The 15,428-nt window shown below is 46.1% G+C and overlaps 6 protein-coding genes across 6 annotated transcripts; 2 read left to right on the top strand and 4 right to left on the bottom strand.

The window, feature by feature from the left end:
- Nucleotides 1-408: 408 nt before the first annotated feature.
- On the bottom strand, nucleotides 409-954 carry N7478_008637 (actin-binding ADF family protein; the record flags this gene model as incomplete). The annotated part of the gene is made up of 3 exons (XM_056924851.1): nucleotides 409-434; nucleotides 502-632; nucleotides 695-954. 3 exons carry the CDS (start codon nucleotides 952-954, stop codon nucleotides 409-411), a joined length of 417 nt encoding a protein of 138 aa, XP_056777577.1.
- Nucleotides 955-1,795: 841 nt separating this feature from the next.
- On the bottom strand, nucleotides 1,796-4,023 carry N7478_008636 (ferric reductase family protein; the record flags this gene model as incomplete). Its single annotated transcript, XM_056924850.1, has 7 exons — nucleotides 1,796-1,802; nucleotides 1,865-2,866; nucleotides 2,919-3,017; nucleotides 3,071-3,322; nucleotides 3,386-3,500; nucleotides 3,563-3,813; nucleotides 3,890-4,023. 7 exons carry the CDS (start codon nucleotides 4,021-4,023, stop codon nucleotides 1,796-1,798), a joined length of 1,860 nt encoding a protein of 619 aa, XP_056777576.1.
- A 974-nt stretch (nucleotides 4,024-4,997) lies between these two features.
- Nucleotides 4,998-6,747, bottom strand: N7478_008635 (putative cysteine synthase B; the record flags this gene model as incomplete). Its single annotated transcript, XM_056924849.1, has 3 exons — nucleotides 4,998-5,534; nucleotides 5,632-6,461; nucleotides 6,528-6,747. 3 exons carry the CDS (start codon nucleotides 6,745-6,747, stop codon nucleotides 4,998-5,000), a joined length of 1,587 nt encoding a protein of 528 aa, XP_056777575.1.
- A 1,205-nt stretch (nucleotides 6,748-7,952) lies between these two features.
- N7478_008634 (MDR family MFS transporter) lies at nucleotides 7,953-10,092 on the top strand (the record flags this gene model as incomplete). Its single annotated transcript, XM_056924848.1, has 7 exons — nucleotides 7,953-8,111; nucleotides 8,205-8,338; nucleotides 8,403-9,196; nucleotides 9,252-9,441; nucleotides 9,504-9,569; nucleotides 9,630-9,683; nucleotides 9,750-10,092. The coding sequence occupies 7 exons, from the start codon at nucleotides 7,953-7,955 to the stop codon at nucleotides 10,090-10,092; spliced, it is 1,740 nt and encodes a 579-aa protein (XP_056777574.1).
- A 933-nt stretch (nucleotides 10,093-11,025) lies between these two features.
- On the top strand, nucleotides 11,026-12,243 carry N7478_008633 (monooxygenase; the record flags this gene model as incomplete). The annotated part of the gene is made up of 1 exon (XM_056924847.1): nucleotides 11,026-12,243. The coding sequence occupies one exon, from the start codon at nucleotides 11,026-11,028 to the stop codon at nucleotides 12,241-12,243; it is 1,218 nt and encodes a 405-aa protein (XP_056777573.1).
- A 376-nt stretch (nucleotides 12,244-12,619) lies between these two features.
- Nucleotides 12,620-14,974, bottom strand: N7478_008632 (E3 ubiquitin-protein ligase; the record flags this gene model as incomplete). The annotated part of the gene is made up of 1 exon (XM_056924846.1): nucleotides 12,620-14,974. One exon carries the CDS (start codon nucleotides 14,972-14,974, stop codon nucleotides 12,620-12,622), a length of 2,355 nt encoding a protein of 784 aa, XP_056777572.1.
- Between the last annotated feature and the right edge of the window lie 454 nt (nucleotides 14,975-15,428).

Here is a 15,428-nt window from a genome sequence, read left to right as displayed (position 1 = left end):
CTTGTCCCGTTTGCTGTTTACTGTTTATCTGTCTATACAGATCTGCATATCATCTGCCATGGCGTTCATGAGAATACACTATAGACGTGATTCTTGTTTCGGGTCTGATTGGTTCCTTCGGGTTCAACTGATTACATTTTTGCTCCGTCATTCTGTGCGATATGTGCATTGCATCTGCACTGTTAATACGAATTTACATCCATACTATGAGACTTCTAGATTTGATTCAAGTTTTCCAGCCTTGCCTGAAATAAAGAGCAAATAATATCATATTTCAACTGCTTCCTATTCCATTTGTGTCCCTAGCATTCGATTTCGGGAATTGTCAACCATACATCGTTTAAATTGAAGCGATCCTTTATATTGACCGCAATCCCTCGATCTCGGTCCCATCAGAAAGAAGCTGCCTCAAAGAGCCTTGAACTGGCTAAGAACTAAACATAACGAACAAATTAGCATATCCCACCCTGAACTGGACGACTGCAGCCGAAGGAAACATACTCTTAGCGTGGCTCAATTCCTCAAGGTCATGCGCCTGCACATGGAGACTAATATCCTCGAAAGTCCGATAAAGATGGTCCTTGTTCGAAGTATAATAACTCTTGTCATGTATGCCTGCGCCCTCCGGAACCCTGATAAATAAACCAAATCAGCAACCGTCACCATCATTACCAGGGATATGAACAAAGCCTACCATGTAATGAAAACTAGCTTGTGTCGCCCATCACCACCAGGAAAATCATATTCAAAGTCCACAACAGCATACCGGGGCGTATCATCCTTGAAAAGCGCCAGGAACTCAGCGTAGTTCTCGTAGTTTCCCGACTCAGCAACGGAGATCTTCTTGTCATGTGCTGAGGCTTCGTAGAGGACATAGTTGATGTTGGTTGTTTCTTTGACTTCGTCGAATGCGAGGCCGCATTCGGGAGCTATGGCTGCGAATCCTCGTGTCATTTTGGGGTTGTGTTTGTGTTTAAGTTTGCGTTGTTGAGTTAAAAAGAGGATAACAAGAAAGTAATATTGATGGATGGATGGTCCTGGATGGATGGGGAAAGAAAGAAAATGGAATGGAGGGAGGGGAAGTAAGAGCTGTGCTGTAGGTCTGAAGGTGGAGCTTACCCCGTCTTTTCTGACGCGGGGAAAAAAGGTCGATCTGCACGATGATTACATAGCTTGGCTTCCTGGATTGGTAGAATCGCGGATCATTGAGTCAATCTTGTTTCAAATATTATTTATTTCTTTGAATAAACGATCATGGGATCCACTGTTGCTCTGTAAATAGTAGTCGTGACGTATACTGAATATGCCCCTGTTTGATCGATGGTGTTTGTGACGCTAGAGATCCGGTTATCCCTGCTCGCGTGCATATTCAGGTGGATATTCACTGGCGGGTCTTCTACTCAATAGGTAGCGATTTACCTTTCGCATTAATGAATATACGTCCTTTTATGTACAATGGCAATCATAGGATCTCACGCTGTCGTAAATTTCGACCGAAAAAGTATTTGGCGCAACTGGAAGTCTAGGATCATGACGATGATCGTTTCAAGAAACATCAAGTCTAAGGAGATAATTGCTAACGTTTCAAAAAGAGAATAGTGAAAGAGAAGGAGAAATAGAGTGGGGGTTGATTATTAGATCATTACGTGAGTAGCGACTTCAGATCTTTTTCATAGGTGGCCTGTAATCACAACCATCAAGGTTATCTACATGAAAGAGAGTTATCAATAAAAATAGTACATGTTGAAAAGAGCGTTATCAGACCAGCAGATACGCAGATCGAAAGTAATAGCAATTACCACCTGTAAGAATCAATCCGTTAGCAAAAAGTACTCATCGTAGAAAGTTTTCACGGGATACTCACGCGAAAGGTTCCGAGTGTAAATAAAGTTCTTCAACCTCACCGTCCATCACCCGTTTCTGGGCTAAAGCAGCCGCATTCCGGGTATCGTGAAGCATAGATGCAGGTCCACAGACTAAGACACCAACCCGCTGCTTTCTCCCGACATGATTTCCCCGGCTACCAGACGTTGCCACGGTACGTGCAATCAGACCAGCGATATCAGGTCTAGCGTTGCGGTGTACATTGAGACTGAAAGATCCGGTTGTCGTAACTTCAGTTGGGAGCATTTTTCCTGGCTCTTTCTCGAATCCAATTGCTGGGGAGGATGTATTCGAGTTGACGCGGGATGTAACGTGTACAGATACAGCTGTTTCAAATCCATTATCTAGGTCCGAGGTAAATGTTGTAGAATGCGAGAGGCGATCCTCAATTTCTGCAGCGTACCATTCTGCCATTGCAGTGTCGCGAGTTGAGAAAACGACTTGCAGATTCCGACGGACATCGTGGACCGGCTCAATGCCTTTCGATTCCAAAGCAGATAACCGTAGTACCTCATCGACCATAGCAAGAGAAAATCCACCGCCTGAACCTCCGGCAATTACGAGAATGGTGTCAAAGCTAGCCATGTGGTGAGCGCTTACACCTCCGTATGGGCCCTCGATCAAGACAGTCTTCGAACAGCCCGGGATCTTGTTGGCAATCGCAGCTAGACGGGCTGTTACACCTCCTCGTGGCTTGATGTAGAAGACAAGCTCGGGGGCTGTTCCAGTTTCATCCGGGTTTCGGCGGACAGAAGAGATTGTGAAAGGGTGAGCTGTCAGAAGGTGCAAGTCCGAAGTCAGAAATCGGATAAACACATGTTGGCCGGGGTGCCAGTTCATGGCTGTGGGGACTGAAACGCGGAGAAGACCACTTGGAAGAAGTTCGATGGTAGCTTTATGAAGGCCATTCATTAAGTAGGTGCGACTCATAGAAAATGCCAGACATGAGAGGTAGAGAGCACCAGTTGCAATAAAGTAGTCCCTGATATATGTCAGTAAAACTCCGAGAAAAAGTGAATATAATAAAGACTTACCATGAAGTAAGCGATGCGTTGCAATGGAAGAAAAGGAAAATGATGAAAACAAGAGCTGCAAGCATATGTGTACCTTTGAAGTACTCGTAAAATCGATTACTGCTCACGATTAGTCAAAGGTTCTCTAGTCTTCAACCAATCCAATATCTCACCGAATAAAAGGCAAAGACATGAAAGTCAGATAGGCTTGCGCGATAATAGCAACGACCCCTGTCCAGTAAACAACACTTGTTTTCCACTGATAAACCAGATCGTGCCATCGCTGATGGATAATTATGAACGGGAACGTATGAACGAGTGCCAATACGAACATGGCGTAGCTCGCCCAGTGGTGGAAAACCTGCAGTTTTTCGTGGGAAATACCGGTGAGCATAGAAATCATATTTGCTTTGGTACTCAGGACTCTGCGTTGGGTATTAGCATCTCATCGGTGTCTTGGTATGATATAAAGCCGTCGTAGTACTCACAGCACAAATGGCAATAATCCGAGAGCCATCCATCCCGTCCGATTCGCAAGAGGAGGACTGTTTCCATAATGCGCATCAGTTGGCCAGTAATAAGGTTGCGGGCCAAGCGTCATTCCTATTTCTCCCAATCAGCTACATTCGCATCTTTCAATCCAAGTATCGTTATTCGTTCCTTACCTAGAAAAAATCCGGTTCCCGCCATACCAAGCAACAGCACTCCCAAGGATGGGGACCAGTATCGTAGTTTCGGTATCGAATATCCCCGGTAAGACAGATATCGAGACATGGAGGCGATTCCACGCCATACTGGAGTTCGCTTGAGCCAGTCCGGAGAGTATCTGACTAGAATATTGGAGAGGACGAATAAACCGATCATAGCACAACAGAAGTAAACGGTGCCCAAGGCGTAGACATGGTCACCCTGGTACCTGTATCCCACATCCGATTTTAGCATATGATCAAAAAATTGAGCGGGGCATTGTGGAATGAGTGCCCATAACATACCAGTTGCGCCAGTAGCCATGAATATAGGCACACTGCGCGGGATTCAACTTGCATTTGCTCTCGCGGGACGAGTGAAATCTTGGTGGCTGGGTAAGCCAGGGCACACCGCCCGGCGTTTCCTTCATGTCCATCATGGTTACGGTGAGGCCGTAAGACTTTGTCGTCGTTGCCGTTGGACGGTTGAAGTTGAAGAGATGTGCGTACGCTCACCTTACACACACTCCCCAGATGTTGTGATTAGATCGGGAAAAGAGAACCAGAGCCGACCATATAGCGGAGATCGACGAATTAAAGTTCGGTCCAACTTGATCTGGAAGTCCAATTCACGGGTTGAAGGTGTTGGGCGTTGCACCGAAAACGGGACTGGGGAAACCTGATGACGGCGAATTCTAGAGGAGAGATTCCCGCATTCCTCGCATTCTAGGATGTCGATCTAGGACCCACTGAGATTTGAGCGAGTTTCGCCGTGTTCTGTACTCAAAGTCTTTTTCTTGTATTTGTTTTCATTTCGTACTGGATACAGTATGTGCTGTGTTCACTTGTCAATCGCGTGGTTGAGCACATTTGCGCCTAATTAGGGCTTCCTTATAGAGGGTTATCTATTTACCCCGATTTCTCCCATTAAAATTGCTCATTTCAAGTCAATTTCACTTAGAAGACATCACTAATAAAACACTATGCTAAGGATAGTAAAGCTATCCGCATGTAATATCTTGCATCACTCATGTACACACAGTCACACTGTGAAGTATACAGTTCTACATAATGTACACAGTCACACGTCTCACTATATTCCCCGCAGTTGCAACCACGACAATGACGTAGCGGTTGATGTACATTAAAAAAAATTTATAATTCATCTCAGTGTAGACTTTAAATCAATTATGGTCCAAAATGACAAGGTTGTATTTACCAGAAAGTCACAAAGAAGCCCTGGAAGCAGGGTAGCATATCCAACCAATCACAACGCCGTATGTATAAGCCCACACCAAAATCAAACATGACAAACAAGTCCCGCATTAGGGTTAGCGCATCCTCACCCTGCATTCTCTCCGTCTGCCTCCCCTGATATCCCTGATATCCCTCGATAAATGACGATCTTGATCATCTAATCAAGGGGTACAGCGGATACGGAAATCGTCGCTGGAATAGGCCCAGGCACCTTGGTGGGCACGGCAGGGCCCTCATTCCCGATCCCAAACATTTGGAGAGCATGGAAGCCTCCACGCACACTATCCGCTTCAAGGCCCCTAGCCCGAAGGACACTGGTAGCCACGCGTGCTGTATCCCCATCGTAGCATACCACAAGAACGTGATGATAACCAAGATCTGAGACCAAGCGGCCATCGCGGAAGATCTGCTCCAGCTCCACCCACTGCGCCTCTAAGATTGCTGGATCTGAAAACGGTGATGGAGTATGCGGCCCGATACTGCTCAGCGGCAAGTTGATCGACTCAGGAAGATGCCATGCTCGGAAGTCCCCTTGTTTCCGAAGATCAATCACTCGATGTTGGGGTTTGAGCGTGATCTCATTCAGTGGACTATCCGCGAGAGACCGGGGCGCTCCGTAGACTTCTGGAAGTACCTCCAATGCGTCACGCTCCCAGCTCTCGTCATAACGGTGGAGATCGACTTTGGCCAATCGCTATACGGAAAATAAAGACGTTGTATTAGCGGAGTTTTGCGGGGTAAAACAGAGTCGAAACGTCATAGTCTTCATCATAGTTGCTCGGGTATCTTACCTCATTGCGAATAGGAGGGAACTGTCCAGGTCCCAACTTCTGGAAATACTCCTCAAGATACTGATATGGCAAGTCGCAACACAAAAAGACGCAATGCGTCACTCCATCCGGACCTGCTAGATCTCCGAGTGTTCCCGCGGCCTTGTGCTTTTCCAGCATTTGGAATAAACCCTGCAGGTTGAATCCGGATGATGGACCACAGACCAGACCTTCTCTGCATAGTCTCAGAGACAGGGTGTACGAGTCGGCAGAGCCAACTTCCTCAAATATATCCACTGCCTCTTTCCATGGGAACTCAACAGGTCGTAGCAGGGCATATGACCTAGGGCCAGGTACGCGGTCGCCAGCTGCTGTGCAGACACCAAGTCGTGTCACAGATGGCTTCACACTCTTGAAATAAGTTCCGAGTCCAGTCATCGTTCCCGAGGTGCCAATGCCAGCACACAAAACATTAATTTCTGGGAGTTGCTTGAATATTTGTGGTCCAGTCCATCGAATATGGGCCTGCCAGTTATCATCATTCTCATATTGATTAGGGTTGACAATTGCTTCTGACTCTTTGGCTTGTCTGTGGGCACTTTGAATACCACCGCGGTGATCAGTTGGTTCTGGCTGCGATGGACCCCCAAACAGAGTAATATCAAGTCCAAAAAATTGCATAAGCTTCAGCTTAGCGTCGCTTGTCTTGTTACTCAGAAAGGCTCGTGTGTCGTCAATACCGTGCATGACTCTGGCAATCATCGACATTGAAATTACAGTTGACCCTGAACTATATTCGATAATTCTATTCGTTTGGTCCGGCACCACGCTTGATCCAAGCATATTCAATGCTGTTGTTAGGTTAACACTTGATTCTCTTCAACTCATATATTGGATTTCTCTCATGATTTTCTTACCAGGCATGGCCTTAACATTATTTGCCGGATGCATTGTCATCATTTTGGCATATATTCGAACACCATCGTGATAGTATGGATTAAGATACTCTGGAAGTTCAACCAGAGGCAAAGGAGGCTGACAATCAGGATCAAAATACTTCTTCAGCGAGTTTGAGCCAAAATAAACATTCCGCTCATTTGAATTTGAATTGGCCATGTTATGAGTAGAAGGTGCCATCTTGTGAATACTATCCGAGTCCACAATTAACGACTCGAGCAACTACACAGGTGGAATCTTTTTAATTTATAGCAAAGGCCCAACCCCAGCCCCACTACAAGGCGAAGAGAAGATTATACTTCCGAACGGCACGCATGAGACCCCCTCTTTCTCCAACAATCTACTTGTTGCCTCGAAAGGGCAAAGAAAAAAGCGTAATGTAAGAGGCAGAAAGAGGCAGATAATTCCCCACAGTCCCACCTTGGTCGTTACACATGCCAAAATAACAGGATTCTAGAAGAGGGGCTATTGTATGTCGTGTCAGGAACTTTGGACAGACCCAGTCTATCTATGAGGACGCTGCAAGCGACCATAACTCAGCTCGCATATTCTAATGAATGAGGAAGGCAAAGGGAGCAATTGACTCATATTCCGCCGTCCAAAGCCATTTCTATCAAATTGAGTGGTTTTAATTCATAATCTCCTATTCCCAGGTTTCTGGCTGACATGTATGAAAACGGCATGATCGACAACATACACAGGGAGAGTGTATGTCATAAAGGGGGTCTCAGATTGTCATTTGGGAATCTCAGATCCATATAAATGCACATCACAGTATGCATTGTCTTATCTTCCTTAAAAAGAGATCAAATACATTCTAGAAAAACTTCGATTAGATTTCCAATATTGCAATTTTCCTCGTGTTGAGTGTGTACTACCTAGAAATTTTCAAGGTCCTCCCTCTCTCCCTTCCCTCCTGCATGGATGAAAAACGCCAACCCCGTCGATCTTACTAGAACAACCTCTTTTGCCTAATTCCCTTAGGTAAACCAATTTACCATCTTGCATCCATAATGCCAAGTCGGGTACCTTGAGAGCGATTGAGCAAGTTTATCTTTAGGCGAAAGTTAAGAAGCCACTGTCGATCGACTGTCAAGTCTGTTCCGCTTTGGCGCTGTCGATCTATGTCGAATTGGGTACGATCCACCCGAACAATGCACGCAGAAATGTGCTCAACTATGGAGTACGTACACTTCTTGCGATATCCAATTATCCGAGATAAACATGAAATTGAAATTGAAATTGAAATTGAATTAAAAGATAAATATTATACTACGTTAATTCAGGGCGGCCTTTAATTAAATTTCTTCACGTTCTGTCCTGAACGCGGTTTGTTTCTTAAGTTGCCCTCGGTGCTTTGTCTTTCTATTCCGATCCGCTACGCCATGTCCGGGGTTCTACAAAATAAAGCTGATCACGGCGGCTCAGGCTCTAGCAGTGGGGATGATGGGAAGCTTTGTCAAATGGAGGGAGGGCAGAATAATGGACCGAAGATATCTTTCAATGAACAGACTAACTATGTTCCTAAACGAACAATTATCACTGTAAGTTCTTACATTTTGCTTGTTGCTAATCTCGTGAAAGGCAAAATTAAATAATATGATACCATTAAATACTGACTGATATTATCATGATAGATTTTCCTAGCATGTTCTACCGTCGACCTAGTGGCGTTGATTGATCAAACGACTTTAGCATCCTGTTTATACGTCATCGGCAATGCATTAGGAGCAAGCGACCAGGCCTCTTGGATCTCAGGCTCATACTATCTGTAGGGACCCAAATCTCGACTATTATTTTTCGATACCGAAGCAAAATCTAATTATAATATCTAGAACATCAACATGCTTCCAACTTCTCTATGGAAAACTATCCGACATCTGCTCTCGAAAAGTAGTCCTCTTCATCGGACTAGCAATTTTCTTCATCGGTTCACTGGCATCTTCACTCGCTCAAACAGTCAACCAGCTTATAGTTTTTCGAGCTATCGCAGGAGTCGGTGGCGGCGGTTTAATAACCCTCGCCCAAATGATAGTAAGCGATGTCGTCCCACTCCGTGAACGGGGAAAATATCAAGGTATCCTCGGCGCAGTAGTAGCCATCTCCCAAGCCATTGGTCCGATAATTGGAGGATCTCTAGCCTCCATCTCCCACGATTCATGGAGATGGATATTCAGGTTAAATCTTCCCCTAACTGTGCTTTGTGTTGGCTCGGTGTATTTCTTCATGCCTCTTCGGAAAGTGGAGGGTGATTGGAAACTGAAGATCAAGGCAATTGACTTCTTTGGTGCCTTTCTAGCACTGGGAGGTACCTCTGTTCTTATTATGGGGTTGACATGGGGTGGAGGTCAGTATGCGTGGGATTCTACGCATGTTGTCGCGACACTGGTCATTGGCATTGTCGTTTGTATCGCTTTTGTTTTGTGGCAATGGAAAGGAGCTGCTGTGCCACTTGTCCCACTGAAAATCTTCCGTGTGAAGATTGTGAATGGTACTTCTCTGACCATGTTTATTCATGGGTGGAACATTTTGGTCCAAACCTTCTACATACCCACTTTCTACCAGCTGGTTTTCGGCTACAGTACCCTGGCAGCAGCGGCTATGTTGCTTCCTATCACAGTCATGCAGAGTGTGTATTGATCAGACTTTTTTTTGGGTGTTTCTACTTACTGACTGATTTTAAGCTTTCTGCAGTACCGGCTCTGGTCTAATTGTACATTGGGTCGGTCGATACAGAGAATGTATCCTTTTCGGCTATGGTATCTGGGCAATTGGTCTCGGTCTCCTATCCACCCTTGATGAATCGTCAGGGCTTGGTAAACAAATTGGCTATGGAATTCTCTCGGGAGTGGGCGTCGGGAATACTCTACAGCCGTAAGTGTAGATTACAAAACTGTTAGAAAGTATCTATCACTAACATTGAGATATTGAAACAGAGCCTTGATTGCAGTTCAAGCCGGAGTTGAACGCAAGGATATGGCGTTCGTTACTGCATTCCGAAAGTATGTTTCCTTCTTTCAACTAGATATCCTAGTACCTCAATATCTAACACTGATATGTAGCTTCGTGCGGAATCTCGGCGGTACACTCGGTCTCGCAATCGCCGGAACAATTCTGTAAGAACTGAACTGAGCTCACTCCTGCCTCAAAGTATCAAACGAACATAAACTAATGACATCTAGCAACAATATTATCTCGTCCTCGATATCACCTCTCGATCTCTCAGCATCTGACTCGCGCTCTTTACTATCAAGCCCATCAACATTTTTAGCGAAGCAATCTCCGGAGAACGCAGCCCACATTCGCAGTGTCTTGACTCCCGCTTATCGGCGTGGCTTCCGAATTATTTTCCTTGTCGGAGCGTGCTTATCGGCATTTGCATTCGTTCTTGCATTTTGGCTGATTCCCCAGCTTGGTTTGAATAAGCCTGATGATACTGCTCTGAAGGAAGAGGGGAAGAGAAGGGCACAAAAAAAGGCGGATGAGGAGAAGGGACCAGAGCTTGTCGATCAAAAGGCTGGGTGAATGTTCTGTTGTAATCCGATTGAGATTTGTGAGAACCGGATTTTACTTCAGCTTTGCGAAGCCAGGGACCTCGTAAAAATGGCATGTAATTAAAGCAGAAAAAATTTGGAAATCTCACTTGCGACATGTAGTTATCTTCCTAGTTCCCAATATCCCATCCCCATGCTGTATCAATTTCTCAAAACCACTGATCGAGACTGTTGAATAATACCAAGCGGAGCAACTACTTAAGGACTCGGATATTGATTGGACCAGCTCGGCTCTTTTTGAAATGTGGAGTATGAACTCTACTCTATGATACTAATACTAGACTAATACTCAGCCAATACTGGCTTATACCCGCTCATTTGACCAATTGGATGAGCCGAGTACCATTAAGGTCATACTACTTTTACATACTTCATGCTTGTAGTTAAATTACTACATCTAATATCTCGTGGCTTTTTGGTGAGTTAAAAAAAAGCCAGCAGAGGGAATCGAACCCTCGTCTCCTACAATCCCATACCTGGAGTTGTCTTGGATTTCTACCAAATTGTAAAGCACCAAGGGCACCAGGGGCCATATGGGGTAGACGTCTTACCACTAGACCATGTCGGCGAATCTTCGGAGAAACTACAATCTTTCGGCTTATCTGTTTATCCAACCAATACTAGACTAAGTCCACTTCTACAGTTCAAAGCTGTTTGTTATAAGACTAGCCTCAAGTTCCAGATAAAAATATCTATATGAACAACACGTAAGTCATTTCTTTATGGTATGTACCTTAGAGCCTTAGATCTATGTTGAATAGGGAATACTCAATCTATCTCAAACCAACCCGAGCTTACGCAGAAGGGACACCTAGCCTCAAGTTGCACATACCTCTCCCTGCGGGGAACGTAACATCCAAACATCTAACCTACCCCACCAAACAAACCATCTTCAAAACAACGCATGAAAACGAAAGTCCTCATCTGCGGCGCTGGATGTGCCGGCACAGCCCTAGCCTTCTGGCTAGCCCGAGCAGGTCACAATGTCACAGTCATTGAACGCAGTCCGTCTCTCCGAGCCCTAGGCGCACAAATAGACATCCGCAACCAAGGGATAGAAGTGATAAACCGAATGGGTCTTCTAGAGATCTTACTCAGTAAACTCGTCAAAGAAGAAGGCACCCACATGGTTAACTCAGCTGGAGAAGTCAAAGCAGCTTTTGGGAAGGGAAACCTCAACGCAACAGCAGAGTATGAAATTATGAGAGGAGATCTCGTCAAAATGCTCTATGAAGCCACCCAGGACCATGAGAATATAGAGTACATATTCGGGAAGATGGTTGAGAGCTTCGACGAGCGAGAAAATGAGAATGATAATCTGGTTCATTTCTCGGATGGTTCGACCGATTCGTTTGATCTGCTTGTTGGTGCTGATGGCCAGGGATCACGCATTCGTTCTGCTATCTTGCCACCGGGAGGAAAGGAGTATCGCAAGCTAGGCATTTGGGCTGCTTATTGGTTTGTTCCGCGGATCGAAACAGATACAAATACAATGTCCATGTATTCAAGTCCTGGTGGACGATTGATGCTTCGGCGATCACATAATTCTACCGAAACGCAAGTATATTGCATTTTCAGAGACGATGAGAACACAGAACAACTCAATAAGCTCATGAGAGCACCAGCTGAAGAGCAAAAGAAGTACTGGAAACAAAAATTCCACGATGCAGGGTGGGAGACAGATCGGTTTATTGCCGGAATCGATGACACTGCAAATTTCTACTGTCACGAAGTTGTGCAAGTCATTGCTGCGAATTGGGTACGTGGTCGAGTCGCTTTGATAGGTGATGCAGCGCATTGTCCTTCGCCTCTTACTGGGCTTGGAACAACGACTAGTCTCATTGGGGCATATGTTTTGGCTGGTGAAATCACTCGGAGTCCTGATGATTTGGCCCTGGCACTGAAGAACTATGAGAGAGTGTTGAGACCGCTTATTAAGGAGGTTCAGGTTGTTGGACCGCTTAGGATCAAGATGGCGCTTCCTCAGAGCCAGTGGGTGATTACTTTGAGGTTGGCTATCATGGGGTTCTTATGTTGGCTTGGGATTCCCGATCTTCTCTCGCAGTATGTGACTGATACTTCGGAATGGCAGTTGCCTCATTATCCTGCACTTGATCTGTGAGACCATGATATTCGGTACCGAACCAATGCCCAGGTATCTTCTTCGAGTGACATTTGCCGAGTTTGTTGGGTGATAGCTCTAGCTTGTTTAGATAGACATACTACAAGTATTAGGATCACCTTTACCTTGAAAAGCTGATCATGCTGGGAATAATGTTTTCAAGAAAATCCGATCATGTATTAAAAGAAGAGACTATTTCATTCCATTTCCTGGAATCGAAAGCCATGCGAGTCATATCAGTCATCACGTCATCTCAAACTCCAAGTCGTAGAAAAAAGTGCAAAGAAAGAAAAGAAAAAATCTCCACAAGGCGCCATACCAAACCATGACCAGGGTCAGGTCCCAGTACAAGGAAAAAAGAAAGAAAAAAATAGAATCATGTATCTTCGACAACTACAACCCGTTCCACAACCCAGTCTACCAGGGCCTGGCCTTCTAATCTCCATCTCCCATCTGCCCAAACGTCGTTGAACCAGTAACGCCATGATTTGCCAGAACTGAGCTGAAGATCCCACATGGAGGTAGACGAATTACGGAGAGAAGAATTTCCTTCTGCACCGGCCGATAGATCTCGATTCACATTTCGGAGACCAAGGGTGGAAGCCGAAGCATTAGAATTCGTATCATTTCCTTGGCGTATAAGCCATTCGCGCTCTGCTTTCTCTCCTGCCCGACGAGCGACGGCCTCTTCATCTTCAGCCTGGTAGAGATCACATTTCGTACATTCGACACAACGAGAGCCTGGGTTGATACGAAAATGTTCACAGAAATGTTTATAGCCCTCGGGCTCTTCAAATTCGTCGTCTTCAAAGGCATCTTCTCCTACTGCGCCGTCCAGGCCTTCGCCGGGGCCGTCGTAGGCTTCTAAGTCGAGCCCATGTCTTCTCCGATTGTTCTGGTGCCCTTGGGGTCGGGTAGGGGTGCCCAGAGCTTTGCGACAGAGATAGCACATTGAGTAGCCGCATACACAAGTAAGTTTGTTGCAGCCGGAGGATTTGACGAAGGAAAGGCCGCAGCGAGGACAGGTTCGTTTGACTGCAGCTGTGCGAGCAGCCTCGACGGTCGCACGCAAATCAAGCAGTAGAGGTTCATGGCAGACATGGGGATCTCGCCATGCCTTTTGGCATGTCATGCAACTAACCCGTCCACATGTAGGATTAGAACATGAGAATCTCTTGGGCCGTATCTTGAGGCAGAGATTTCGAATTGAGTTGTTGAATATGAGTGCCACTGCGGAAGAATCGCATAATAGGAGAATCAACAAGGGTATCAAGAGGAACGGAACGAGGTCAAGTAGAAGGATAATCATTAAAATGGTGTGAGGGACGCCGGCATCCATACGGACTCGCCAGCTGATACCTCGAGATGAAGGGTGATAAGCGGGATCAGCTTCAGCATAAGAGCAGAACGGGCACCGGATGAGTTTCAATTGCGATTTCAGCAGTGTTTCAGATGCTAACCGGTCTTCGAATTTGCGGTACGTTTCAGTCCCAGCCGTGTCGAGTAAGATGGCCTGTCGAACAATTTGCGGGTGAAGGCAACCTTCACAGGCACCAACAGATAGCGGAGCTATGCATTTCAGTGTTGAGTGTTCCAAGTCCACTGATTTGCTCCAACCCTGTCCAAACAAGGCCTCTGAAATGGTTCGCTGAATACAATTATAACAGATTATATGGACGTTGGCTGAGCATGTCGCAATCTGCTCGAATGTCACATCGGCAAAACAGCACTCGCATTCATATAAAGCATCAGCAGCCCTGGCTTCTTCTTCGTTAAGGTCCGAGGCAAAGCGAAAATCGCCAGTTTCCTGTTCATCGCGTCGTTGCTGCCACAGAGGAAGCACAAGGGTCGTATACAGCTCTCCATCCAGCTCGGCACATCCGGTTTCTTTAAGCCTCGGGATAAGCTGACCATCCACACGGCGCTGCCACGTCATAAGCGGATGTTCTTCTCTGTCCTTCTTGCGTCTAAAGGATGGCAGTAGACTGTTGAACGTAGCACGCCAGGTTCTTCGCGACAGATCCCGGAGTATCGGGCGGGCCCGTAAATAGCTGAAATTCACTTCAGCCAGGACGCCTTCAACGGTACTTTTGCTCAGGCTGTTGAATTCCTTTGTAAGAGTCATCCGCACTGCAGCCTTGTACTCTTCGGACCGGAATCGTTCCTCTAGAGGCACAAGACTCCCATCCGTTGGAGCGCCAGCGCTACCAGCTGTTGCGTCTTCTTCCGAGTCATCATTTCCATCCGGTATGTTCCACCTCCCTGAAACCCAGTCCTTCTTATGACGGAGCAGTTGCTCTACACAAACATGTAGCCTGCTATCCCCATCAAACCGGACAAGCAGCTCCCGAAAGACTTCGATTTTCACGTCCGGAAATATACGAGCGAGTGCTTCAAGGGAAGTATTCAGTTCATCCTGTTCCTTATTCTGTTCCTGTGCTTCGCTGGGAAGGCAATCGGTAGGTTGGACCGGGCGAGAACGCGAGGGACTCCCGAAAGGATTATTTCGTAGAGCTTCGCTCAAAGTAACAGACTGGTTGCTTGAAGAGGATGAGGTTCCACCTAGGACGGCGGGTTTCCATGAATTCCGACTAGATGAGGAGCTGGTAGAGGCGCTGGAAGTCGATCCACGGTGACGTTTGTTTGATTGTGATGCGGGCGCGGCGCCGTCGGCGGGGCGTGGGGAAGTGGAGGATTTGTATAGTTTGGGGACAGGCAACGAGAGCACCATTTTGCGGGTGATGAGGATGCTCCTACATCTCGGTCTTTTGAAGAAGAGAAGAGAAATAGTTCTTTTCGAGGAGCGGGGGAATGTTAGGTCGGGGGATGGAATGCAGAGGGAATGGATGGGGGCGGTGACATAAGACTTGGGGGTTGGATTTGATGGTTGCCTTAGTCCGTTAAGCTGGTTTACTTTGAGGTCTAGATTGTTACCAAGCAGGGTTTTTTTATGTGAAATCAAAGGAAATTGAAACTGAAATTGAATATACATCCGACTATGTGTATATTCTATTTTATTTCTCTGCTTTTTCTTTGTTCAATTGCGCTATAATTTTCAACACCCCTTGCACGCTGCACCGGCGAATACTATGCGGCGGGCCGATGCAGTATGCTAGGGCAAAATAGAACAGATGTGTCTAGACCGAGCCTAGGGCGACTTACGAACACGTAGATGGGAATTCTGT

Source organism: Penicillium angulare (genome assembly GCF_028827245.1).
Source record: "Penicillium angulare strain IBT 27051 chromosome Unknown utg000005l_segment0_segment0, whole genome shotgun sequence".
Taxonomy (NCBI): Eukaryota; Fungi; Ascomycota; class Eurotiomycetes; order Eurotiales; family Aspergillaceae; genus Penicillium; species Penicillium angulare.
This window is presented reverse-complemented; position numbering and strand designations above follow the sequence as displayed.